This window comes from Protopterus annectens, chromosome 9.part0, assembly GCF_019279795.1.
Source record: "Protopterus annectens isolate FY-2018-M chromosome 9.part0, PAN1.0, whole genome shotgun sequence".
Lineage (NCBI taxonomy): Eukaryota > Metazoa > Chordata > Ceratodontiformes > Protopteridae > Protopterus > Protopterus annectens.
In genome coordinates, this window is record NC_056743.1 from 476,907,829 (window position 1) to 476,935,423 (window position 27,595).

At 42.9% G+C, this 27,595-nt stretch overlaps 1 protein-coding gene across 8 annotated transcripts in view; it reads left to right on the plus strand.

The window, feature by feature from the left end:
- Nucleotides 1-27,595, plus strand: part of AAK1 (AP2 associated kinase 1) — a 1,655,011-nt gene that overhangs the window by 477,429 nt on the left and 1,149,987 nt on the right. For all 8 annotated transcript variants that reach the window (XM_044083018.1, XM_044083021.1, XM_044083020.1 and 5 more), the window contains exon 5: nucleotides 11,731-11,852. In XM_044083018.1, coding sequence (XP_043938953.1) covers nucleotides 11,731-11,852 — 122 coding nt within the window. The remainder of the gene's footprint in view (nucleotides 1-11,730; nucleotides 11,853-27,595) is intronic.

The window sequence follows — 27,595 nt, forward strand, 5'->3', positions numbered from 1 at the left end:
GTTAAATTATAATATAACTTGTAGCTATTCTTAACCAGTGATGTTAAGTTGTCAATCTCGCCTTCATTCTTGTTGGATGGGTTCGGAGCCGATCCTCGGCTCCCACTCTGCACTTGCTAAGCTCGAGAGTCACTTTTACCAGCTCGAGGCAGCCCCATATCCCATGATGCAAGGCGGTAATTACCCAGATGTCGTTTGCCGCTTCGCTAATGAGGTCATCTTTTTTACCAGCTCCTGGTAAGTGATTTTATATTGTTGTTAGTCAGGATATTTAGATCCAATTCCCTAAATTTCATTCTTTATAGCATTTTTAGTGAATCCTATATTCACTTAGCTCCGTACCCCTTTTCTTCAACTCCTTATTCTTAGGTTTTAGATCTTTGGGCCTTAGGCCTTACCCTCCCTTACAGTTCCTGTCAGGATTTCCTAGGTGTGGGTGTTGTGTTGTGTATTACAGCTTTTTCTTACACTTCTAACTTGTTTATTAGAGTTTTTCTGTCTGAGTGTGAGTGTGTGTGTATTTAGGACTTAGGCATGTCCAAAGATACTAGGGTCTCAGGTTTCAAGAAGTGTGACTCATGCTGTCAGAAGATGTCTCTGACAGACGGTCACACTTCTTGTATTTATTGCCTGGGACCCCTACACCTGCAGGACTCCTGTGCTATCTGTCATTCCTTTAGCCAGAGAGTCCTGCAGGAACATAGAAATAAGTTGATCCTCAGGGGTCTCCTTAAGCCTGAGAGCTCCCCGGTCAAGGTCGGTTCCGGGAAGCCCTCCAAGCCTTCCAAGACCCAGGCTTCGGTGTCCAAGTCGGTGGTCTTGGTTTCGACTCTGCCGGAGTCGACATCAGCTCCGTCCGGAGCCGATCTTTCCTTAGTGGAAGCTTCAGTATCGGCGCCGTTCGTCTCCGATACCCTGGCTTCGACAGCTGTGTCGGCTCTGGCTGGAGCCGACACCCTAGCATCGAAGCATGTCTCGGCTCCAGCTGGAGCCGAGATATCTTTGCCTCCACTCCGCCTGGAGCCGAAGTTTTTTCGGCTCCGATGGCTCCGTCCAAAAAGAGGTCTAGATCTCCTTCTTTGGAATCTATACACTCGGCTCCAGCTTCCCCCCGCTTTCGGAGCCGATCATCGAGGTCTTCCAGGCTATCAGACCATGATTTAGAGAGAGTGGTGAGTAGGCTATTAAAATCACAGGCACTAGCCCAAATGCTCCATAGCCCGTCTCAACAGACGACGGCTATTCTACACCCTCCTGAGATTCCTCCTTCGACTCGCCTACAGAGTTCGGAGCCGGAGATTATTGGTACCGTGACTGTTGCGGCTTCGGAGCCGATACCACACCTCCCTCTACTCCTATCTCCTCCTTGAGACCTTCCTTGGAGGGATCCGGGCATCGGACTTCCCTGGTCGGTTCCGAGGGGGCAAGTGGCATCGGACCCTTGTCCGACCCCGCTCTCCCTCTTGGGGCTTCGGCCTTGGTGAGCTCGGCCCCGACATCTGCTTTGGAGCCTTCCCTCTCGGTGGGACCATGGATCCCGGATCTCTCGGCCCTCCCTGGGAGTGATGAGGAGTGTGCTAGCCCCTGAGCTCAGTCAGCAGTCTGTTCCTTTAGCTCCTCCCTCTACGGTGCCTGTAGATACCTCTTCCCGCTCTCTTGCTCCCGGACCCAGAGATCCATCGCCCCAGGTCTCCCCATTGGGAAGAACTTCCTCTTCCGAGGTTTCTCCTGATCCTTCAGGTGAACCCCCGCATAAGAGGACCTGTAAGAGGAAGCACTTAGACTCCCCTGAGTCTACAACATCGGATACCAATTTGGATGAATCTGAGGGGTCCCCAAGATTCCCCTCTGAGGATGTCTCCTTTTCAGACATCCTTGAGCTCCTGAAACAGAGGGGGAACTGGCCCTCCATTAACCCTCCGAGGATGAATCGGTATACCTGGAGGCCTTTGGATCTCGACCCCCCACCTCCTGGGTGACCCCGCCTTTCGACCCTCTCATGGAGGGCATAGCTCGAAAGGCGTGAGCATCTCCTGATTCGTGGAACCAGTTCCCAGGAGACCTTCAAAATTTATTACGGCCCCGCTGAAAAGCAGTTTCTTACTAAAGGTGTCCCGTTGATGCCATGGTGGTGGCGCGCCACCAAGAAGGAACTTGCAGATCCTTCCGCCAGTCCATCCTCCTAACAAGGAGTCTAGGACCATGCACAGGTATGGCAAGCGGCCGCTTTCCTCAGCGACCTTTGCTAGGCGTCCGCTGAATTATTTATGTCACTTCACCAGACTTCAAAGGGACATCCTTAAAGAATTAGGTGAAGTAGTACAGGATCCTTCAGCAGCAGGAGCTCAGGAAAAGATTGCTTCTCAGCTGGGAATCCTTAATTCCATAACCAACTCCTCCATGCGGCTCATTTCTTATGCAGCCAATGGGGCGAGTAGAGCTGCAGGCACAGGAGTGGCTCTCAGACGTCAGTCCTGGATGCGGCTCTGTAATTTTGCAGACCCCTTTAAGGCGTCCTTCACAAACTCTCCCTTTGATGGGTCAACATTGTTTGGTCCTCAGGTGAAGGACACATTGACCAGGTGCGAGCAGGACGGCAAGACTCTTTCTGCCGTAGGAGTCCGTTTCTCCACCCCTTCCAGGCCTTATCCCAAAGGTCAGAAGGGGGGGAAGATGTGGTTCCGAAAATCTCAAGGAGTCACGCCAGGCGCACGTGGTCAGTTTACCCCCAGAGGCAGAGGGGGTAATAACAATAGATGCTACCCTAGGGGCAGAGGGGGTCCGCAGAACCAGGCCTCCAAGCCCTTCCAGCATCCCTGAGGTGTTGCCCGACTGCCCACCCTTGGAGGCAGTCGGGGGAAGATTGTCGCTGTACCCAGAAGCCTGGCTTTCCCTCTCTCAAGACAAATGGGTACAGTCGATCATATCCGAGGGTTACAAGATTCCTTTTGAGGAAAGCCCCTTCCCTCAAAGAGGTTCCCTTCCAGACGTTCCACCCGGTCTAAGGGAAATTGCGAAATTAGAGGTGTCAAAGCTTCTAAAGAAAAGGGCCATCCAGCCAGTACCAAAAGATCATTTAGAATCCGGAATCTACTCAAGGTTCTTTTGGTCCCCAAAAGACGGGAGACTGGAGACCAATATTAGACCTCAGCAGGCTCAACAAGTCTGTCAAAAAGACAAGATTTCAGATGGTCACACTTCAGTCGATTTTGCCCTTTCTGGGCAAAGACAACTGGATGTGCTCCATAGACCTTCAGGATGCGTACTATCATATAAAGATTCACAGACGCTCCAGAAGTTTTCTCCGCCTGGGGACCAGTCATTTTCAATTCAGAGCCCTGCCCTTTGGCCTCACTACAGCCCCCAGAGTGTTCACCAAATGCATGGCAGTGGTCACGGCTCACCTGAGACGTCAAGGATTCCAGGTGTTTCCGTATCTCGACGACTGGCTCCTCTCAGCCACCACCAGGCATCAACTTCTCCAAGCCAGAGATTACACTTTACGTCTCTGTGGTCACTTAGGAATTTCAGTCAACTTCGAAAAGTCTTCCTTGTCGCCCTGCCAATCTATTACCTTGATAGGCGCAAATCTAGACACTACTCGGATGTCAGTAAACCTAACAAGTCAGAGAATCCTAGATATCCAAAACCACGTTCGGATCATCCTATCCAGCAACAGGGCGCAAGCCAGGTTGGTCCTGAAAGTGTTGGGCCTCATGGCAGCTGCCATAACACTTCTTCCTCTGGCCCGCTTTTACATGCGTCTCCTACAATGAATGTTGTTCACCCAATGGTCCTTCCAGCAGCTTCCCATGCGTCACAAGATTCTGGTGACACAAACCTGCAAGAACCATCTGTCCTGGTGGATTTCCTCTCCTCTAGTTCATCAGGGCAGACCATTTGTTCCCCCGACCCCGGTAGCCACGGTTACTTCGGATGCCTCCCTGATCGGGTGGGGGGGACATTATCAGGGCAAGATGGTTCATGGCACGTGGCAACCGTTCGAATACCACCTGCACATAAATGTCCTAGAGATGAGAGCAGTGCTTTTAACGTTGCAAGCCCTCAACGACTTTCTCCCTTTAGGGACTATTGCAGTTCACATGGACAACATGTCCGTCGTGTGGTACATCAACAAGCAGGACGGAACCAAGTCCTATCCCTTGTGTCGAGAAGCTCTCAGACTTTGGCAATGGGCAATCTCCTCTCATCGGTTTCTGGTAGCAACGCATATCCCCGGGAAAACCAACATAATAGTGGACAGATTGAGCAGAGCTATTCTCATGCCTCACGAGTGGTCTCTCAAGCAATCCATTGTGGAGGAGATTTTTCAGAAGTGGGGCCGCCCATGTTGCGATCTTTTTGCTACACCCCAAAATAGCAAATGCCCAGACTTCTTCTCTCTCTTCCCACTTCCGGGCCATCCCCCCAGAGACGCTCTTACCCAAGATTGGCCCCGGACTTTTATGCCTTTCCTCCTTTCCTTTGATACCACAAGTACTCCAGAAAGCTACCGTCTTGAGAGCCAAGATGATTCTCATTGCCCCTTACTGGCCTCGACAAATTTGGTTCCCGTTCCTTCATCGCCATCTTTTGGTGCGGCCTTGGCATCTGGACCCAGTTCCAGATCTTCTGACCCACGAGTCGGGTCAACTGCACCGGTCAGTTTCTTCCCTCAACCTCACAGCTTGGTTGCTCCACTTCCTTCCTTAGCCAGGCTTCCTATGATCTCTAACCCCGTTAGAGATATCATAGTAGCTTCTCTTAAGTCCTCTACCAGGAGGATTTATTCTAGCAAGTGGAAACGCTTCTCTTTTTGGGCAAAATCTAAGAACATAGACCCCTTTACTGCCCCTATTCAGTCGGTCTTAGATTTCCTTCCGGAAATTTTTCATTCAGGTTCTTCGTCTTCCACAGTCAAAGTTCAGTTGGCTGCAGTCTCTAACTTCCATGTCGGCTTTGCAGACCACAACATTATGTCTCACAAACTTTGTAAAGCCTTTCTCGAAGGAGTGTTCCTTCTTAAACCCTCTGTTAGAGATCCTCCACCACAGTGGGATTTAAATTTAGTGCTGACATCCTTGATACTTCCCCCTTTTGAACCGGCTGCTTCATGTTCATTAAAGTTTCTTTCTTGGAAGACACTTTTTCTAGTCGCTATTACCTCGGCTAGAAGAGTGTCTGAACTTCATGCCCTCTGTGTTCGTCCCCCTTATTTGGTTTTCCACAAAGACAGAGTATCCTTGAGAACCAACCCATCCTTTTTGCCCAAGGTTGCTTCTAAGACAAATTTAAACCAATCCATTGATCTCCCTGTATTTTTTCCAAATTATTCTAACAGGGCGGAACAAAAATTGCATTATTTAGATGTTCATCGCCAACTTAGATATTACTTGGACAGAACAAAGCAATTTAGGAAGTCCGATCAGCTCTTCCTGTCTTATGCTGAAAATAGAAAAGGTCTCCCTGTTTCTAAAGTGACCTTATCTAGATGTCTGTCTTCCACCATTTCTGACATTTATCAGCTTAGGGGCAAACAGCTGAACTCAAAACCTAAAGCTCATTCCACAAGAGGTCTAGCCACTTCTACAGCCTTTCAGGCTAGACTACCCTTAGATACTATTTGTGCAGCAGCCACTTGGGCCACTCCTCATACCTTCGTTTCTCATTACAAATTGGATTTGGCCTCCAGGGACAGGGCAAGCTTTGGTTCCACTGTTCTCAAGAGTCTGTTCCATTGAGCCACCCAGGACAGAGGTGCTAGGACGCGTCCCATCCAGCAAGAATGAAGGCGAGATTGACAACTTAACATTTAGAAGTTATGTACCTACCATAACGTTCCATGTTAGTTGTCTTCTCTCGCCTTCTTTCTTGCGTCCCTCCCTCCTGTCCCCCTAGCCTGGACAGACCTTGATCTCCTCTTTTCTCTGGAAGATTCTTCTTCCTTGGACACCAGATAGTTCTTGTCCTTGATTACCTGGTTTCCATTACAGCCTTTTTAGGTTAGTGCTTTTCTTTCCTTAGTGGAAAGTTTTTATAGGCAGTTTTCCTCTAGATACCAAACGAGATCTGGGTAATTACCGCCTTGCATCATGGGATATGGGGCTGCCTCGAGCTGGTAAAAGTGACTCTTGAGCTTAGCAGTGATGGAGCCGAGGATCGGCTCCGAACACATCCAGCAAGAAAGAAGACGAGAGAAGACAACTAACATGGAACGTTATGGTAGGTACATAACTTCTAATTTTCATATTATTTCAGATTTGGTATAATTTTAACTGTATTTGTTTTTTGTATTATTTTTAACGACTGTAAAATTATTGTTCTTAAAATGTTTTGTAATACTTTGGAGCTTTTCTCTTTGGGCCTGCACTGAAAATGGGCTCCTACTCAGTTGCACTTATCTGGTAATCAAATGCCAGTAAGTAAATAAATGTACACTTGCCTATGATTGTCCCTAGAGTAAACTATGTTTTACCTTTATAGAATGCAGTTATTCAGAAAGAATGACTGGCTGTTCATTTTCTACTCTCCCCAACAAGAGAAGGCAGGTTAAAGTGTCTAAAATAGGTCTGTCCAAGTGGTTAGCAAGCTGCATAAAATTTTATCTGAAAGGAGAAAAAGCAATGCTAACTATTTCAAAAGCCTGTTTCATCAGAGCTGTAGCTACTTTCATACGCAGTTACCACCCTAGGCAACATATGGCAGTGATAGCAAACCCTTTGGGCATGACGTGTCAAAAGCTGCTGGCACAAAATAATTCAGTGCCCTTCACATGAGCAACAAATGCAAAAGGAGTGTCTTTGGTAACTTGGGTGTTGGTAATCGCTGGCATGTCACCCAAAATGTAGTGGCATGTCACCTTTGACACACGTGTCATAGCTTCACCACCACTGACATGTGGTCTGCAGTTATGTGGTCTTCACTAAGTAACTTTGCAGAACATTTTAAACAAGATATTAGTTGGACAAATATCCTGCTTTGGGGCTGCCATTGTCAAAGAATGTTCTCAAGACTTGGAGCCGTCTGGATGGATTCCTAGGTGCTGTGTCCTAAAACTTATTCATGATGAGCCACTTATCATTTGTAAAGGTTGCGTGCTTACCATAAAAAGAAAACTTTAAGAAGCATGCATCCATCATTGGTAACGCTTTCCTTCCTTCCATAGGTATTGGTTAGGTAGAGCTCTGTTCTTCTGTGCTCCTTCCTTTATGTTTCTCTGCAAGAACTGAAGAGGTGGACATAGGTGCATTAAGGGAATGTGGGAGTCATTCTGAGAAATTTTTAGGTGAAAGTCTTTTTTTTTTTTTTCCTATCCAGACCACCTTTTTTTCCCCACAGAGTTATTCCTCCCTGCCCAGTAAAGCCCGTCCACCTTCCATCTGAGGGCTGTATTTACAGGATTATACACTTACACTCAGCAGAGGTGTGTTCTGGGCATTGGGAGTCCTACAGTCATCCACAGGGTCTGGGGATTTTATGCTGGCCTGTGACCCTTCCCTATGTGCCTAGCATTTGGCATTGACTTCCTGAGCATGATGTGCTCTGCCCCCAGGCCATAAGGGATGTGCAGTGACAGTCTGTATCCCCCCAGCCTGATGTCCATCTTCACCGAGCACTACCCTCAGCCAGCACTCAACTGGAAAGAGACATTAGCATGATCTCTTCCCCCAGGGTAGCAGTAAACCATCTTTCCTGCCAACTCAGTCAATATCCAAGCCACTAATCAAACTTGGGTCGCCTGGGTCTTAGACAGGGCTTTAACCCTCTATGCCACCTGAGTGGCATGTGCAGAGCAGTCTCAATGCACAGAACACTTTTGATTGTCATTGAAAATAGATATTACCTTTTAAAAATGTCTGTAAGTCCATAATTTTTGCAACTTTAAAACTTTTGCTGTTCTTCATCGTAGGAATTCCTCCTGGATGGGTTTGCCAGACAACTTCCCAACTCAGAATGGTTGCATTGCACATTGATAGTTCAGTCTTGCTTGTTTCGTATCAACAAAAGTTTCAGAGATATTTCTGAAAAAGTTATTTGTGAATATAACATTATGGAAGCAGAGTAATACATTTTGATTTTCAAATTGTTGTGCCAGTGAATGTATGTTTTTGTCATCAAAAAGGGAGTGAGTGGTGTCATAATTTTTAAATTTCCTTGCATCTAGAAATATCTAAAATTAATGATGATTTTTGGGGGTAGTGCTTGCTTCTTTTTGCCAGCATTCTTCAGGTTTCGTGAAATACTCGAAATCTAGTATTTTTCTGTGTCACATGTTGTTGTTTGTCTTTCGGCTTTTCCTGGTTAGGGGTCGCCACAGCAGAACTCTGGACCGCTAATGATTGGCAATAGATTTTCATTAACGCCGAGGTGCCAGCTCGACATTCAACCTTCAATGAAGGCATGCCCATTTACACATGTCTTTCAAACGCCACCCGACCACGGGGAGGACATGCAGACTCCACACAGAAGGCACTTCCTGCACTCCAGCCGAGAATCGAACGGGAGAACCTCTTGTTGTGAAGCAACAACGCTACCGCTGCACCACCCATGTCACATCATTTTGAAAAACTTCAGTATGTTTCCTTCTGAATAAGCAGTGCTGGTTATTAGTGGATGCACTGCTTGTATTCACTTTATGACTTTGGATTCTGAGGTAGATGTCTGAGTAGCCAAAAAGAGTAACCAGTAATGCTGTTGCCCCCTAGATAAGTTAATTCTATGAAGATATCAATCTTAATATTCTCTAAGTGTGCGCAGGATGCATTTTAGTGAGTTATTAATGGGAATGCTGCCTTAGCACTGCATATGAGAAAGGATTATTATGAGCTTTTATTTGCCGCTTCATAAAAATCTTGTGGTATTTGGGAAAGTTTTTTTTTCTTTTTTTGTATTTCATTCTTGGATTTAAGTTTTGGCTGTGTTTGTTTAAATAAAATAAACATGTTTGCCTTTAAACAGCTTGAAGTTGAAAAGTAGCTTGTCTTGCTCTGTGGTATTGAGGGGAAAAAGCCTTGACTAAGTTGCAGGTGCCCAGAGTTTTATTAGTGGCTTGGGTGCCTGTAGGAGCTTAGGGTGGGGTGGAGGGAATGGGATGGCAGTAAGCTATTGCCAGCTTCACCCATCCTTAAGAATGCATCTGTGACTCACTATGTGGGTGACAGTTGGAGCTCTGTGCATTGCACCACGTGAAGCTGAAGGCTTGTGAGCCTACACTGCTAAGTGCAGTCGCATAGTAAGGCCAAAGAGGATTATATCAGGCAAAGGCATGCTTCCCTTTGGAGAGCAGTGCATAGCGTAGCCCAGAGCATCTGCCACAGGAAGAGGGGTGTTTTTCAGTGTGAGGGGAAGGAGTGTAAGTGGAACTTGCATTACCTGTAAGGTTGCCTGCTCCTTACCACCAGACTTTTGCCACTGAGTGGATAATAGAGATTCCCAGGCAGGACAGAATATTCCAAAAAGCTCTTGCCTAGCATGGGGATGCCTGTCACTGAGCAAATGGGATGATTAGGTAAAGGTGCCATCGGTCTAGATAGGGTTAAAGTCTTATTGGAAAGCAGAAGCAGATCTGGGGTAGCTGGCAAATAGTTGGTTAAAAAAAATCCTTGATTGGTAAATGCATTAAAGTATGTGAATTGTGTGTTTTTTTTTCATTAAAACACGTAAATAACATTTAAATAGACTTTTAAATTATAGTTCAGTACTTTTGACTCAATCATAGTGCGGTGATGGTGCTGCGGTAGCGTTGTTGCCTCACAGTAAGACGTCCTGTTTGATTCTCAGCTAGAGCGTCTACTGTGTGGAGACATGTATGAATGGGCGTACCTTCGTTGAAGGTTGTGTGTCAGGGCTGGCAACTCGGCACGTAAAAATCTACTGCCAATCATTAGCGGACCGGAGTTCCGCTGTCGCAACCCCTAACTGGGAAAAGCCGAAAGACACAACAACTTTTGACTCAAGCATGTCAGCACAATCATTTCTTAACAATGCAGCAGCTGTAAGCTTTCAAAATGTAAGCAGAATATTTATCTATGGCATGCAGCATTTTCTTGCATAAGACATGAAACCTTTTATGCAGTACATTACATTAACAAATGGAGAATGAAATTAAGCCCAAGTGATACACTGATTTAAAATAACATTATCACTAACACAATGACATTACCATGTTGTCTTTTAAATGGACAGTGCATTATTGTATTCTTTACTTATAGCTTAACTGATCCACAATAAACTTCGTATTTTCAACTTTTCCATATATGTTTGTTTATGATGAAGACAAACTTGGTTGCAAGCTCGTTACATCAAAGTTCATTCTCCTTTTTTCACAGTTGGGGAAGTCATGGGCTTTTTCCCCCCAGTGTAGGATGCTGTCTATCCCCTCCAAATGTGTAATTAACCTGGGGCTCTGCATTTTGGTGGCTAGAAGATTTCCCTATTTGCGGTAACATCTTTAAACAGTTGTTGGGGTTTTGCTTTATTAACCTGATTGCCTTATACAAGGTAAAAAGTGGGTATTACGAAGCCATGTAGCTGGAACATTTGTATGTCCTTAAGGAGTAATTTGTGTATTTTTCATTGACCTCCTTCAGAGAAGGTTTAAAGTGTTATGCAGTGAAGATTCTGGTTCACCAAGGTCTTTTTTATGACTTTTCTTGTATGACTTTTCTTTGTGACCTTTTTACTTGCTGTGCTGGTTCTTTAAACAGACTTAACCTTTTTTCTAAAAATTGCATGTTGCATTCTACTTTTTGAAACAGGACATATATATATTTTTTTATAATACTTCATAAAAAGTATGGATTAATTCTTAAACAAGGATGTGCCCTGTACTTTAGCCACTACATTGTGACTGTTACATAGGCAAGTCCTAAAATAAGCATGTTGAAAATACAGCAATAAAATTGTTTAGCGTGACATTAACTTTCATTACTGGTAGATTTGTGTTTTCCTAAGTCTGGCTTTTCTTAGTAAAACAGGTGGTACTTAAATGTTGTCTAGTGGAGCTGGCACACAGGCAGGGATATCTACCTGGTCACTGCTGATTAAGAATCTGATAGTGATGTGGGAAACTGAAAGGTCGACCAGGGCTAGTTTAGAGAGACAAATATTCAGCTCGTCCTCTCTGGAGGAGGAAAGGGGATTGCTTGCTGTTTCACTCCTTTGTTGAAGCCAAATGTAGCATGGTATCAGAAAGTAAAGAAATTCCAAAGGGCTTGTAGGCTCATTGCTCTTTGTCCATGACAGCATAAACAAATATTTGATTGTGTCATTATACATTGAGCCTCAGAAAAGTTTTTGTTCATATGCAAAAAAAGCTGTCTTTGCTACAATGTTATGGACCTCTGGTAGCCAACTGTATGGGCTGAGATGATCCAGAGAGCTATTCAGTTTCTTCTTGTAGAGGGTGAAGCTACCCATCGAGAGAATGGGATGTATTTAGTTATCGCTGCCGTGGAGGTATGGAAGCTGGATACAAGACCAAGCTAGGCGGAATGCGGGTAAAGTCCCATCTGCTAGTGGTAGGAGATGTACAGATTTTCACAGTGAGTATTGGGATAGAGATTTGAGAAAATTTGCATTGTTATTAGTCACTGTAGTGCACTTAACAGGATTGAATCGATTTCATTCACAATACTAAAAGCCACGTACTGCATTAGTATAGTAGAGTAGAATTGTTTTGAACAAGCTGGCAATTGCAAGTTACTAAAATTGTTTTCTTTACACTTAAAGGTTGAAAACATTTTGCTGCATGATCGAGGACACTATGTTCTTTGCGACTTTGGAAGTGCAACTAACAAATTCCAAAACCCACAATCTGAAGGTGTGAATGCTGTTGAAGAGGAAATTAAAAAGTAAGCATTTTTTTTTTGTTTGAATGTTTTTCTTTTAGGTTTCATTTATTATGCAGCGATATGAGCTTTGTTGAGGGTGTACTAAAATGTAGGATAACCACTTCATGCCATGTTAGGATGAGAACAATGAAATTAGGTTGAACAGTGCCATGAACAATATCATAAGCGCTTACATATTTCCTTCCAGATTGCTGATGGTAGTGGGCACACACAGTTTTTGTTGTGGAGACATGAGCAGCCAGTCAGGAGCCCTATGCAGCTTTTTGTGAGTTAGGTTTTTGGAACAGAATTCTTTCATGCAGCTTAATTAACATGCATTAGTTTAGTGATTAGTTGTGTAGCATTACAAATTAGCTAAAAGCTAAATGGAGCAAAATGCTCTGTAATCCAGTGAGAGTATATACTCAGTTCTCTAAAGTGCAGGTCCATGTATCCAGGCAGTTTCACATACCTGTCAACTGTCCAGATTTTTGCCTCATATTTGTGGTCTGTTCCTCATAAATTTTTGTTTTTCTGGCAAACGATTGGCAAATCATTGAGGATGGAAGTACAAAAATAATGACAGGCATTTTAGTTTCAGAATTCATACTCTTCAGAGAATTCATGCTAATGAAAAACCTTTTATTCTGTCAACTTTTTAAGTTTATAAGAGCAGTATTTAAAAAAAAATTGTCCCTATTTTTTGGCCTTTGTTCCACCACTATTTATGACTTTGTCCAGATTTCTTGCTTTAAGAAGTTGAGAAGTATGGACAGGGATGCTTGTAAAGCATGCACTGGGTAAGCTTATAAGCATTATATAATCCTCAAATGCCCATAATTGTGTTGTACAGAGGAAAAGATGCTGGTATATTTGAGCTGCTTGACTTCCATGGAAGAAGAGCAGCAGTACCCTGGTTAGAATGACCACCAGTGGGTGCTGTCCTGAAATATAAATCTGCAGGTGTCTTTAGACCAAAAGCAGTAGATAATTCTTTTGAGTTGTGGCATTATTCATATTTAAGTTGCAAACATTTAGTTGATTTTATGTTGCGTTTTAATGTTTAACTTTTCGATCCTCAGGATCATCAAGCTGTTAAGTAGGGGCATTAATATTCTGCTTTAAGGCAGTAATCAAAGATTTGCAGAATATCTGGGTGAAATGCTCCCAATGCCTGGCTCTTATGTTGAGTACTTGCTCCCTTGCTTCACAATGCTTGAGCTAGCCAGACCCTGGTATGTTTGCATGTCAAAGCTGACTGTTTGTCTCCATCTGCAGTCCTCTTTAAAGTGGAGTACTCCGTGTTCTTCCTTGCAAATGAGAGAGCATCCCATCAGTTACAGCATTTAAAAGTTTTGTAATGCTGTGTCTGGAAACTGGAAGGAATCTTCTTGATCTGTCTGTGATGCCAGGTGCTTTTCCCTTTGAGGGATATCTAGGATATGTAGCCAAATTAGATTTTCAGCTGGGACAGCAGCACTGAAGCCAGATACTATAATATTTTCATTTAAAGTCAAAATCCTTCACATTCGTGCTTCTTCTCCCTCCCCACACACTTAATACAGTAATTTCTGCCCCCTCCACACTTAGCACAGTAACTTCTGAGGTTATGACTCTAAGGGGGGGAATATTAGTCATATGGATCAGTGATGCAGAAGCCTTAGTTGTATGGGTTATATTCTCCAAAGCTTCAGGGCACTTTGCATGCACCCAAACCATTAGCTCGAGTTGAGCGGACTACTGGTCTGTGCAACAAGCCTTTCAGAGTTTTCTTGCTGCCGAAGATTGCTCCTGTTGAGATCTTTCTAGGCTCATCAGTCTGCTAACGCTGTTCCAGTGCTGGGCAGATAAATCCCCTTCAGCGGGGAAAAAAACTTCCACTTTAGTTTTATTACAGAAATTGTAAATTCTGTAATACTTTAATTTTGAAGTTAAGAAATAGTGCTTTTAATGACTGTCGGATGACTTGAAGAGTTTTAAACAAGTGTCCCTTTTTATTTTGTGATGAAAAGTTGCTAAAACTAACTTAAAACAGTTTTTTTCAGAGGTAAAAGTTTTATTGTTATACTTTTGGTACTGGGGTACGTGCTTTAAATGGCTTTTTATTGTGTTTTTATGAGGGTAAGTTACTTTTTACTTTTCAGCTGTTTTATCGACTTCTGCAGCCAGGCTTGCCTGAAAAGCAGGCCTCTCTTTCAGTTTCACCATGGAAGAAGCTGGCCTGTTCTGTTTCTCCATCCAGCCACCAAAAAAAAAAAAAAAAGAATTACTAAACACCCTTTGCTAACAGCAGGGTGCAAAGTGCCTCAGCTACACATTGGTAACTCTGCTGTTGTAATTTATGGATGTTCTTCATGTTTCACAGTTGCAGTCATCACCTGTGGGTTATCTCTTCTGTGGTAGCCTTCAGTCGGCCTGAATAACAGAGTCTGTGTTTTTCTGCGTCAGCTGCTGTCTCTTGCTGACTGACATCAGGTTGTCAGAGCTGTAAAGCATGACAGGTGATGCTATTACATCAGGCAAAAAAACGAGCTGAATAACGCAAGTCACCACACCACAAGACAGGCAGTTTGAACCGTTTATTTGTAAAGCGCTTTTCGTCTCAGGCAATCCCAAGACTTCTTCAGACAAAGTACTAATACACACGCCCCTTCTTATAACTTCCACAATTAAATCAAATATCACACCATTGGTTAAAAACATCAATTCATTAGATATGCTAAACAGCTCTAGGTCACAGGCCACGAGCCTGCCCCTTTATGAGCAAATCACAACACAATATAATATATCAGGAAATTACTTCTTGCATTCGCTTTTATGCATGACAGTTTCAATCACTAAGCTAGGATGCAATGCCTGCAAAAAAACTGTCATGCATTTCAAACTAACTTTGATGTAATAAAAAGGAATAATACACTCAGTGGAATAAACGCCTCACACCAGTAAACAAGTATAAACGAAATGCAGATAAATATCCTTTGGTGTGTGCGACCATGCATCAACAACTGAAATAGAATAATAAGCGATACTTCTTCATTAAAGACTTAAAAACAGATTTTTTAATGTGCACAGGTAAGCACTTTCACAACAGCTTCATCTGACCAAACATCACACATTTGCTAACACACCCCTTATATACTCTAGGCAATAATGACGTGAACTAATCATTAACACTATGTTAACCAACATCCCCATAATTTCAGAGATTTATACATACATTTGAAACATCTATTTTCTTAATTTTGTATACCTAGATGCAATACAAATATATAAAAATTCATATATACTGTAAATAAGTCTGTCTATGTTATCATATTACATCAGAATCTATTAAAACTTATAAAATGCATTTTAAGAATATATGTATATGACAAAACACATATATATCTGTAAATGTATATAAACAAAAACTTTACTTAAAATACATAATTGTTATACTTAAGAAATTATTATATATATATGTCTCTATATATATATATATATATATATATATATATATACATATATACAAAATTTTTATAAATATATAAAAACCTTATTAACGGGCTTTCAAAATTGGTTTGAGAGAAGCCCTCTCATTAAGCCCATGACCTGTATCTGCTCTAAATTTTAAAATCCATGTAATTTCCCTTTTTTCTGTACTCTTCCTGATATCACCTTGCCTAATAACAGGTAATACAGCGTCTATAGCCATGAATCATGTATGTTGTTCACCAGATGTCATAACATGTTTGGCTAAAGCATTATTGTGATATTGTGCTTTGATGGCATACAAATGTTCTCTAATCCTGGTACAAAAGGACCTGTTGGTTTTCCCTATATAAAATGATGCACATAAATCACATTCTGCTAGATAGACTATATTCGCTGTGTTACAGTCAGCATCTATTTTAAACTTATGAGATTTTCCAGTATCTGGATGGAGTGTTAATATAATTACAATAAATTAAATTAATATAATTGCAATGATTACAATGTCCACATGGGCTGATTTTCGAGATATTGTTTGAAGTGTATTTACTTATATTATGACAAAGTAATTTTTTGAGGTTGGGTTTATTTTTATATCTAAAAGATGGTTTATCACCCACTATCTCCTTAAACTCATCATTTTTAGTGAGTATCTTCCAGTGATTGTTAATTATATCAAAAATAGCTTTGTTGTTATTTGTATAATACATCGGTATCTTTATGCTCTTGGTATCTTGTCTTACAACACTATCATGCCCAACTCTAGTGGAGAAATAAGGTGCAGCTCTATCTTCCCTCAATATGTCCATGTCTGCAAGGCCATTATCAATTTCCGCTCCTTTATAGCCTCGATTTAGCAATCTGTTCTTAAAATCAGTCAAGGCCTCACGATAGCCTATTTCCGTGGCATTTAAACGAGAAATTCTCATGCCCTGTCCCGTTGTAATGTTTTTAAAAATATATTGGGGGTGCATGCTTCGTCTGTGTAATAGATTATTTCTATGACATTGCTTTCTACAGACACCTGTATTAATATATACATCCATGACTCTTTCTATATACACATCCAAATATTCAATGTATACATTAGAATAATTGTGTAAATTTCAAAAAACTTGTCATTCCATTGATATCAAAAACAAACCTTTCCAATTCTTCGACCTTCCCATTCCAAAGGAGAAAAGAGACAATTTTCCTCCCAGAGGGGCTAATACCATGTTGGGGTAGCTATTGGCACAAGAAGTGCCCATAGCTACGCCATCACATTGGATGTAGAAGTTCTATTCAAATACAAAGATGTTATTTTCTAAAATGACTTCCAGGAAGAGACAAACCAAATCTATATGTTTATGATCAATGTCACCATGCTTGAATAAATATTCTCTAACTGAGTCTATGCCCAAATTGTTGAGTATGACTGTAAATAATGACTGTACATCTAAGGTGACAAAATATCTGGATTTAGCAGATGAACATTCATAAAACTGTGTAGAGCCAACAAAAATTGTTTGGTATCCTTAAGGACGGTGATGTTTCTGTCCAGTACTGGTCTTAAAACTTTCTCCACGTGCATTGAAAATGGTTCAGTGCACCATCCTTTACCTGAGACAATAGGTCTCATTGGTGGATTGAGACTGTCCTTATGAACCTAAGGTAAACCTTGTATGGCAGGATTCATGGGAAATTCCACCAACAGATAGTCACCCAAGTCTGAAGTGATGTCAAAACTTTTAATTAAGTCAGTAATTAAATTAAACAGCTGATGTTTGATTTCTTCCACTTTATCACTATTTATCAATTTATAGTGTTTATCATCACTTAATAACTTGAGCATAGCTTCATGATACCCATCGTAATCCATCACTACAATGGGACGACCTTTATCTGCTGGTCTAATTACTGTGGTGGAATCATCCCGTAGCCTAGATAGAGCTGTTCTATCCCTAAATGTGAAATTGTTACATCTGTTATGACGTTCATCTGATTTACTGTCACTATAATACTCATGTAGATCATCCTCCACCATTCTGTAGAACACATCTATTAATGGATGGTTATTTTCATTAGACCACATACCAAATTCATGTTGTAATAATACAATTCTCAAAAACATTTTGATATCAATTAGTACATCTGCCAAATTGTTGGCACTCAGAATAAAACTCAAGCCTTTGTTTAAAACATTAATTTCATCAACATCTAGCGTCCTTCTTGAGATGTTCAAAATTAGGTTGTCTCTGTCTTTTGCCACATTCTCTTCAGAGTCTGATTGGATTGTCTCTCTATTGAATGTTTTCGCTTTGTCCTGCCATGACTGGCAGAGTGGTCTCTCTTTGTCCCTTCATCCATGGATATGGGAAGGGGGAATTATGGAAAACCCATAGAATTCTTATTGTTAACAGGAATATTAGGCCTAACTGTTAGTTGATTATGAATCAACACATCACTATTGCCATCCTTATTACTCTGAGAACGATCATCCTGCATGACCAAAATAGGAAGTCTGTGGACATTCGAATTTTCATTCATTTTATCTGCTAAAATATTAGCACCAGAAGTCACGTCCATCTGTCCATTATTAGGGTGGTTAACATAATTGTTAACAGCCAGATCAGTTATTACAGGGATATGAGGTGTCTAAACAGGAGCATTCTGCACTGCATTCATATTACCCATTTGCTTTCTGTTGTATGAAAAAGCAGTATTGGCTCTCCCATAGTTATTTTGTCCAATTTCTCGATTAAATCTAGGCCAAGTAAAGACATGGCCTTCCCTAAAATATGTGGTACTTCTATCAATTTTAGTGTGCTTTTGTTGCAATAAGCGCCTTTCATAAATTAGGACACCATCTAATACAGTACTTAAAGCACGGTCTACTATAATGGGCGAAAAACTATCATATAGAGCTTCCTGCTGCTTTAAAATGGAAACTTTAAGTTTCTCTTCTTCTGGTTTGAAGAAGTCAGTAAGTAAGTTAATGTAATTAAAGCTCACCTCTAAATTCAGTTTTTGCCAACTGGCCAAAAGTTCCGGATATAAATCCCCATATGTGGGCATCTTCAAAATTCTTAGGCCCCTACTAGCATAACTAGCGGTTTTACACCTTTAGATTTAGTGCTCTTGACTGGGACAAATATGACCTAATACTTAATTTTAGCTTGTGTCACTTGATAGCCTTAACCTATGTGTATTGTGTTTTAGTTTATATGACAACTGTTGTATATATAAAGCGATGCATACAACCAGTTCTCTTACTCTGTGTTGGACCTGCCTATAAGGGTCAAAACACGATTAATGTTACAATTCAGTTTGGAGCTTGTATCTTAACCGGTGCCGTGACCAGTTTACATCTGGCGGACTTGCACCCTTAGACTTTGCACTCCTTTACTAGGTCAAACATGACCTGAAGTTTAAATTCAGGGGCTTGACAGTTGTTTGTGTTTGTCAGTATTGTATGACAGTTTTACTTGTAGGTACTGCCTTGTAGGTTTGTTTTTATTTTTATTATTACACCGAGTTGTGACTTGTTCACAGCGGACGGACTTGTGATTCCAAACCTAGAACTGTCAGGCATACCTAATCTTTTAATGTTTTTAACAAATGGTGTGATATTTTATTTGTGGATGTTTACGACTAAACAGGCATGCTTGCAGGACATTTCTTTTATACTGTGTTGTGACCTACTCTTAGGGAGTAAAACATGACTTAACATCAAAGTTAGTTTGAAATGCATGACAGTTTTTTTGCAGGCATTGCATCCTAGCTTCGTGATTGAAGCTGTGTCATGCATAAAGGCGAATACAAGAAATAATTTCTGCTTATATTATATTGTGTTGTGATTTGCTCATAAAGGGGCGGGCTCATGGCCCCTGACCTAGAGCTGTTTGGCATATCTGATGAACTGATGTTTTTAACCAATGTTGTGATATTTGATTTAATTGTGGAAGTTATAAGAAGGGGTGTGTGTATTAGTACTTTGTCTGAAGAAGTCTTGGGATTGCCTGAGACGAAAAGCGCTTTACAAATAAATGGTCCAAACTGCCTGACTTGTGGTGTGGTGACTTGCATTATTCAGCTCGTTTTTTTTCCTTTTGTCTGTGAGCTTTCCTAGCTATTACATCAGCCTTTCTTGCCATGGAGCCCATAGCAGAAGCAGTTTGCAAGTGTGCCAGTCAGTCGCTACCAGAGTTTGAATTACAGCTGAAAATGTCTGAAGCTAAGTACTCAGTTGGGGATCCTTTTTTCTTGCACTAACCGATGTCCGAAAAAGTTAACAATTGTCTTGCCTGTGGAAAGCAGATCCCACACCGAGACTTCATTCATACTGCGTCAATTGTTTAGGCCCAGACCACGATGTCCCCCGTTGCTGGTTCTGTGCCGTCTTTAATGTGAGAACTGTTCGTCGTAGAGCTCTTATTGTAGACGGGTATTTTCGCCTTCCATCTTCGCATTCCAAAATGGCGTCAATCAGCCAACAATCCATTGAAATGCCAAAAAACGTAGAAATAAAGATAGAGACAGACCTCACAAGGCTAAGCCTTCCAATGATGCTACAGCTAAGCAGATCATCAGTTCTCCGGAATTCAGTGAGGTGCTTTCGCAGCCCCGATGCCAGATACGATATCTACACAGACCTCTACCGAGGCTCTTTTGGAGTCTGGTATGCTGCAGAAATCTTCTTCATCTTCGGAACCTTTGGTTGTCTCTGCCTTGGTTGGGTCCGGTGCCGAGACACAGGCACTGGCTTCCGAGGAGGCCTCTCGCACTGCTGATTCCAGACAAAAACAGACCTCTTCTCTTCCGACTAGCGTTTCTCTCAGACCAATGGATACTGTTAGGCCTAGAAGCCAGGCCACTCCTAGAAAATCTACCTCTAGCCACCATCTTACTCCTGCTCCACCACCCCAAGCCTAAATGCTTAAAATGGTGGAGGATCTTCTCTCCCTTATCAGGGGTAGTCAGGCCACAACTTCTAAAGTGAAAAGACACCCTTCTCCTGAAATAATGACATAACAGGATTTTGAGGAATCTGATTGTTCAGATTTTGAAGAGGAACAACAACCTCTGACTGCTTATGAGGATTCAGATGCTGAGGAATCTATCCCTTCTGCCTCCCCACCAGTCCTTTCCTTTGGGGAAACCCTTCACACCCTCAGGAAACATTTCCACTGGGAATCTCAGGACTTCCCCCAGTCTAAGAAAAGACTAAGAGAGTTTCTAGATCTGCCCCAACACAGACCCCTGTCCATCCCCCCTATCTTAGAAGTGGTGGATGATGTTTTCCATGAATCCAGCTTTACCCCCTGACGCCCTCCCACCTGCTCCCAGTAAACCTGACAGATATCACAAAGTAAAGGATTCTCACAAATACCTGTACAGAAATCCTGCTGCAGACCTGGAGATAATTGCACAAGGACCTAAAGGAGCTAATGCTAGTTCTGGAAAGAATCTTATTCCTTTTGACAAGGATTCCAGAGCTCTGGACAGATTGAGCAAAAAAAGTATTAACCTCTGCAACCTTAGCTATCCGAGCACTCAACTGTCAGTTCCGTATGTTAAAATATCAACAACACACTTTGGAACTATTAAAGCAAAAGATTTCAACCTTTCCTGACTGTGTCAGTTTGGAAGAGTTAGTAGATTTACTGCACTCTACTTGTCAAGTGGCCAAACCATCTTTACACTGTGGATATGATGTCCTAGAAGCCTCAAGCAGGGCAGCAGTGTCAGGATCTGTCATTCCGAGACATGCATGGTTGAAGGAACAGCCTCTCCCTGATCATGTCAAGTCTAAATTAATTGATGCACCCTTCGATAAGGACAGCTTGTTTGGAGTAAAAGCAGAAGAGATGCTTAAAAAGATGGAAGAGAAAGTAAAATCTATACAAACAGTAAAATATTTCTTTCAGGTTCAACCTCCTAGGTTTAGCAGGAATTTTCCCTGTAAGCACTGGTCCTTTCCTGCACCTAGCAGACAGGGGGCAAGGTACAGGGACAGACCATCCAGGCCCCTATCCCAGGGACAACAGAGAACCAAACAGTGGACCACCTCCGTTCCAAAGGCAGGGAGTTCTAAGCCATCTTTCTATGGCAAAAACTTTCAATAACTCCCTCTCTCTCCCCTCTGCCCTTCTTTCACTCAACAAAAGCTAGGAGGAATGCTCTCCCTCTGCAAAGAAAATTGGCTTTCAGTAACAAAGGACCCAGTGGGTCTTAAAAATAATTTTTCAAGGATACAAATTCTCTTTCAAAAAACTCCCAATTCCAAGAGGGTACCCAGATTTGCCTCCAAATCAGTGGGTTGAACCATTGAAACAAGTCCAAATTCTCATATCCCAGGGGGCAGTAGAACCTGTCCCCCCAGATCAAACAGGCAAAGGCTTTTATTCCAGACTATTCCTTGTTCCCAGAAAAAAGGGCACTTGGTGCCCCATCCTGGATCTATCCATTCTGAACACCTCCCTGGTGGTCCCTAAATTCAAAATGCTAACTTTGCAGCAGCTGCTGCCTCTGCAGACAAAAAATGCCTGATTAGCGACCCTAGACATAAAAGATGCCTACCTCCACATCCCTATAAGGGAACCTACAAAGGAAATTCCTGCGCTTCAGAGCAGCATCACAACACTTTCAGTTCTCTGCGCTACTCTTTGGCTTCTCTACTGCTCCCAGAGTATTCACCAAATGCTTAGCCCTGACCATAGCATTTTGCAGACAGAGAAATGTACAGATTTACCCTTATCTGGGCGACTGCCTCATTCAGGCAGAGTGCAAAGATAAAGCTGCCCCAGGACCTCCTTTTTGTCAGAACCCTCCTAACTTCCTTAGGGTTCACCATCAACAAGAAGAAATCAAAGCAAACACCCTCCAGGAAGATCATTTTCTTAGGAGCACTGGGACACAGCATCTCAAATGGCCTTCCTATCCCCAGAAAAGCAGAGCTTCCTGCCTTGCTACTTTTCCCAGATGGCTTCCTGAAGTCACCTCACTGCGAGGAAGTTCCTGCAAGCCATGGGGTACATGGCATCTTGCATCCTTCTAATTCCTCTAGCCAGGCTTCACATAAGAAAATTTCATTGGTATCTAAAGAACCTTAGGTGTCAGCACTCTCAACCTCTAGAGACCTCTCCTCCCTCCGATCCCCTGTATAATGACCGAGTTTTTTTTGGTGGGCAGGAGCCTGTGCCAAGAACAAGGGTCTTCCTTTCACCCTTCGCCTTGCCAGACAGTCCCATTACCACCGATGCCTCAGACATTGCTTGGGGCACTCACCTAGAAGGCAGATGCACCCAAGTTCTTTGTGATGCCCTGCACCTTCCATTACATATCAACCAGAAGGAAATGATGGCAGTACAAAAGGCTCTGACATTCTTCAAACCCATCTCAAGACAGGGGTTCTCCTTATCAAAACAGACAACACCATATTAATGTGGTACATCAGCAAACAGGGAGGGACCAAATCTTACCCTCTGTGCAGACTAGCCATGAAACTCTGGCTGACGGCCTCTTCCATTGGACTACACCTAATAGCCCAATACCTACCAGGGATCAACAACACCCTGGCAGACCACTTAAGCAGGAACTTACTGGACCTCCACTTATGGCAGCTCCACAGAAAAATCTTTTTACAGATCCCTCTGGAGTGGGGGGACTCCGGAGGTGAATCTCCTTGCTTTACATCTCAACCGTCAGCTGAAACAATTCTGTACCAGGGAGTATCACCACCTAGCGTGGAAGGCCGATGCCTTGACCTTCCCCTGGAGCACCTTTTTTGTGAACGCATTCCCTCCTCTGCCTCTTATTCTCCAGGTACTGATCAAAATAAGGGAAGAGAGACCAAAGACCATTCTCATTGCTCCAGATTGGCTCAGACAACTTTGGTACCCCTTACTGTGCAGCCTGACCTTACAGCCTCCCAGGCAGCTTCCCCTGATCTTAGACCTCCTGACTCGGGTGGGAGAGGGAAATGCTGCACCCAGACTTACAGACTCTCAAACTGTCAGCATGGCTAATACTCTAAAGGCAAACAAGGGGCCTCAATTGAGCAAACGGATCCTAGACATTATCACAGAGGCCAGAAGACCCAGCACCAGAAAATCTTATACAGGAAAATGGAAAAAATTCTGCTCCTGGCACCAGTCCAGAGGGGGCAGTGCATTACAACCTTCAATCCCTCTTATCCTGGACTACATATCGGAGCTACTTAATAGTGTCCTCTCCTTCTTTTGTTTTCAAATCCCCGCCTCAGACATATTTCAGCTCATTTTGACACCCTTCGAACCTGCTGCTTCAGCAGAGCTAAGATACCTCTCCTGGAAGACTGCTTTACTCCTAGCCATTACATCAGCTAGAAAGGTTTCAGAACTTCAGGCACTGATGGCCATTGAGCCCTTCATCATTTTCCATGCAGATAGGGTCAGTAATTGCTCATTGCAGGCTTCAGAATTCAGATTTATCCATACCTGGGCGGACGACTGCCTACAAGGGACAACACAAATTAACGACACTTCAAATCAGATGGCATTTCACACAGCAAAAAGCAAAGCAACTTCCGCCACTCTCATGGGCATACATAACACAGAACCAGCAGCAGGCAAGAAAGTCCTGCAAGCCCCTGGTTTACATGGCATCCTGCATAATATTGATTCCACATGCCAGGCTGCATGAGGAAGTTGCAATGGTACCTCTGAATATGGTGTCTCTCAACACAAGCACAGTCTAGGTGAGCCCAGATAAATTCATGCCTGGAATTGAAGACCCTGTGCTGGGCAGCCTGTCAGTTGACAGTTTCTGCAGGCCTGCAAACCTCACAAGCCACCCTATCACACGGATGCCTCAGACCCTAGCTTGGGGGGCACACATGGTGAACACAAGTGTATACAAGGCAAATGGTGACCAACCCAACTGAACCTTCACAAGAAGAAAAAAGACTGAATAAGTCAAAAGAGACATTCAGACTTTCAACAGGCAATTCTTCTGATCAGTTGCTGATGATACCGGAGCGGACAACGGTCATGGTATATCCAAAAACAAACAACAAGTCCACACATCCTTATCCTCTATGCGGATGGCAATGAACCTGTTGAATGTGGCCTGAAACTCAACATTCGGCTCAGGCCAGAAGGCCAGGAAAATACTAGCAAGGCACCAGTGCCAGAACTACCACGGATGCTGAACCCACCTGCTGCATCAGACATCAGAATTGCCATTATGGAAGAAATGGGTGATACCAGGAAAATCCATCACAAGCATCCCACCACAACCAGAAATTGAGGTACAGTTCAGGCCACCCACTCCTTGCTTGCTGGGAAATCTCCTTCCTCTCCTTCGGTTGGAAAACCTGACAACAGCAATTCCCACTCTTAAGATCAAAGAGATCACCCATCCCTCGATAGCGATAGACTGGCTCTGGCAGAGCAGCATTGGTGCCGCTACTATGAAGTATGTCTCTGAGGAGGACTGCATGGCCTTCCTTTACCTTCCTTTACCTTTAACACAGAGATCTGACAACCAAACTATCAACTCTTGAAACATGCAGCTTAATATGGAATACATACAAAAGAGAACCAAGAGCATTGTCCTGGTGAAAAGACATTGTCCTGGAGCTTGCAGATTTTATCTCAAAAAAACTAATCATTTCAATGGAAAAGTTACCTCATTTGGAGTGCAGCAAAAGGAGAGAATGTATGGTTATTAAAATAGCTAACATCCAGGGGAATGGAAAGCAGAAGAAAGTATCTGCATCCTACTCCTCCACTCCTAAATTATTCATGCCAGCAATTTCAGCAAAGCCAACAACAATCTCCAGTTTTCTCTCAATTCTACTCCTTTCTTCCAAGAGAGGAATTAAAAATGTTGGACCTTAACTTTGTCCCTACAAGTCACCTTAACTTTGTGCTGGAAGCCATAACACTTCCCCCCCTTATTTTGCAGCAATTGCAGAAGAATTTTTCTTATTAAATTGAACTGCTTTCCTTCTTGTGCTCACACTTCAGCAAAAGTTTTCTCCTTATCTTGCAAGAATAATGGCAGTACTTGCTCCTTTCCATCAGATGAAGTGTCATGAGAACCAGGGGTATCATTAGTTAAAACAATCCACCAGGCCATCGTTGAACCAAACAATCCACCTTCCAACAGGATTCCCCAACCCACAGAACAGAGGGGAGGGATTAGCTACTATTTGGACAGAACCAAGACAGGCAGTGCACACTCAGCTTCTGGTAGCATATGCACAAGATGTGAACAGAAGCTTCTGGTACTATACTGACACAGGATGGATGGAAGGAAAAATTTTCAAAACAGACAATCTCAAAGCAATAGGAAAAAAAGCACGTGCGTTTTCTACTCTTTATGGACAGGAATGGATCCAAAATTGCTTCAGAAAATATCCACAGGGACTGCAGCTACAACTACAGCTTGCAAGCTGAGGGTAATACCATACCTACACAAGCAACTAAAATGAATCGTTGAGCACATGGCTGCAATGCCAATTTACTACCTCTGCATCAGATCCCGGCAGGTCTTGCAAGTGCTGTTTGTTGAGGATCTTACTCTTCTTACTGCATATTTTCATCTTTCCTCCCCATCTTTGGCTTTGGTTATACCATAATTATGTTAGGGACTGCATATGCATCTTTTAAAGGGATCTCTACACATTGTACACCATAAAATATGATAGTCCGGTAGGTGCAGTAGTCGTCAGGATTACCCCCTCTGTGGTACTCATTCTGTGGTATCATCTTGTAGCATTTTGGGGCTAGCTGTTATGAACTGTTCTTATGATGTATATATACATGTTTATTATAGTTTAGCTGGCACTGTTTGCTACACTGTGGAATATCAAATTTATCTATCCTATAGGGCTTTTTTGCATCTGTGGCTGAACACTTTGAATCTGAACACTGAGAGCTGATTTAGCTTTTATTTGCATCACATGGCCTATGGCGTGGTGAAGGAAGCAATCAGACATCTGAGGCCTGACACCCAGACTTTTGAATCTGGACCCGAAGGGGCTGCTCTGAGGGGACACTTTCCCTGAGGACCAACCCCTCCTTTATGCCCAAGGTGATATCTGATGTGACTCTCAACCAGACCATACATCTACCCACCTTCTTTCCTAACCCTCAAAACAAGGGGGAAAGAAGTTTGCACTCACTAGACGTGCACAGACAGCTCAGATACTATCTGGACCATACCAAACCCTTCAGGAAAACAGACCAACTTCTTGACAGCTTTTCCCCAGGGACAGAGGGGAGGCCCATTTCCAAGCAAACCATTTCCAAATGGATATCACACTGTATCCATTTCTGCAGCTGATTACATGGGAACCCCCCCCCCTTAATCTATTCAAACCCGTTCCACTAGGGCAGCCTCCACTTCCACAGCATTTCTCAGAGGAGTCCCCACCAGGGGCATCCTGGAAGCTGCCACATGGACTTCTGTCCATACTTTTACCAAGCTTTACCACCTATCTCTATTTTCTAAGGCTAGGGCAGGGTTTGCCTCTGCAGTTCTGCAGGGCTTGCTGACCCAGGCCTAGGTCTCTTACTAATCTCCTCAACTTTGGGAATCCTCCCACAGTGATGACTGCAACAGTGAAACACGAAGAACATAGTACAGTTGTGTACACTTACCATAAATGTAGATGTTAGAGTGTATTTACTGTTGCAGTCCTAGTTTCCCTCCCTCCTTCCCCCTTATATCTTCTTTCTTTAGAGAGACATAAGCTTCTCTTGGTGGCTTTTACCCACCAGGACTCTTTACCATATTATGAGTTTCTGACTGTTTAGGGCAAGAAAAACTGATGTAATGGCATTGGCTGTCTTGCTGTATAACACTGACGACCTGACATCAGTCAGCAAGCGACAGCAGCCGACATAGAAAAACATTGACTCTGGTATTCAGGCCGAGTGCTACCACAGCAGGGATAACCCGCAGGTGATGACTGCAACAATGAATACACTCGAACATCTACATTTATGGTAAGTGTACCCAACTCTACTTTTCTCAGTCTGTTCCTTTTTTAACCTGGCTTCCTCTGCAGCAGTTTGATGGCCATTGGCGGGCAAGAAAAAGCCATTCTTGTTGATCTTGGGGGAAGGAGCAAGAAATGCTTCTCTGCTTTGCCAGAATACTATCTCTATCGAGGTTTTTCTTGGCAAAAATGGATCTGCTTCTTCAGAAATTACTGTCAAAAAGAAGGAGCAGCTTAGACAAATTTCTCCTCCTCCTTGAATCACTTTGGACAGGAGTGATTTCTTGGGCTTAGCCCGGGGTTTAGTTCAAGCTCTTAATGC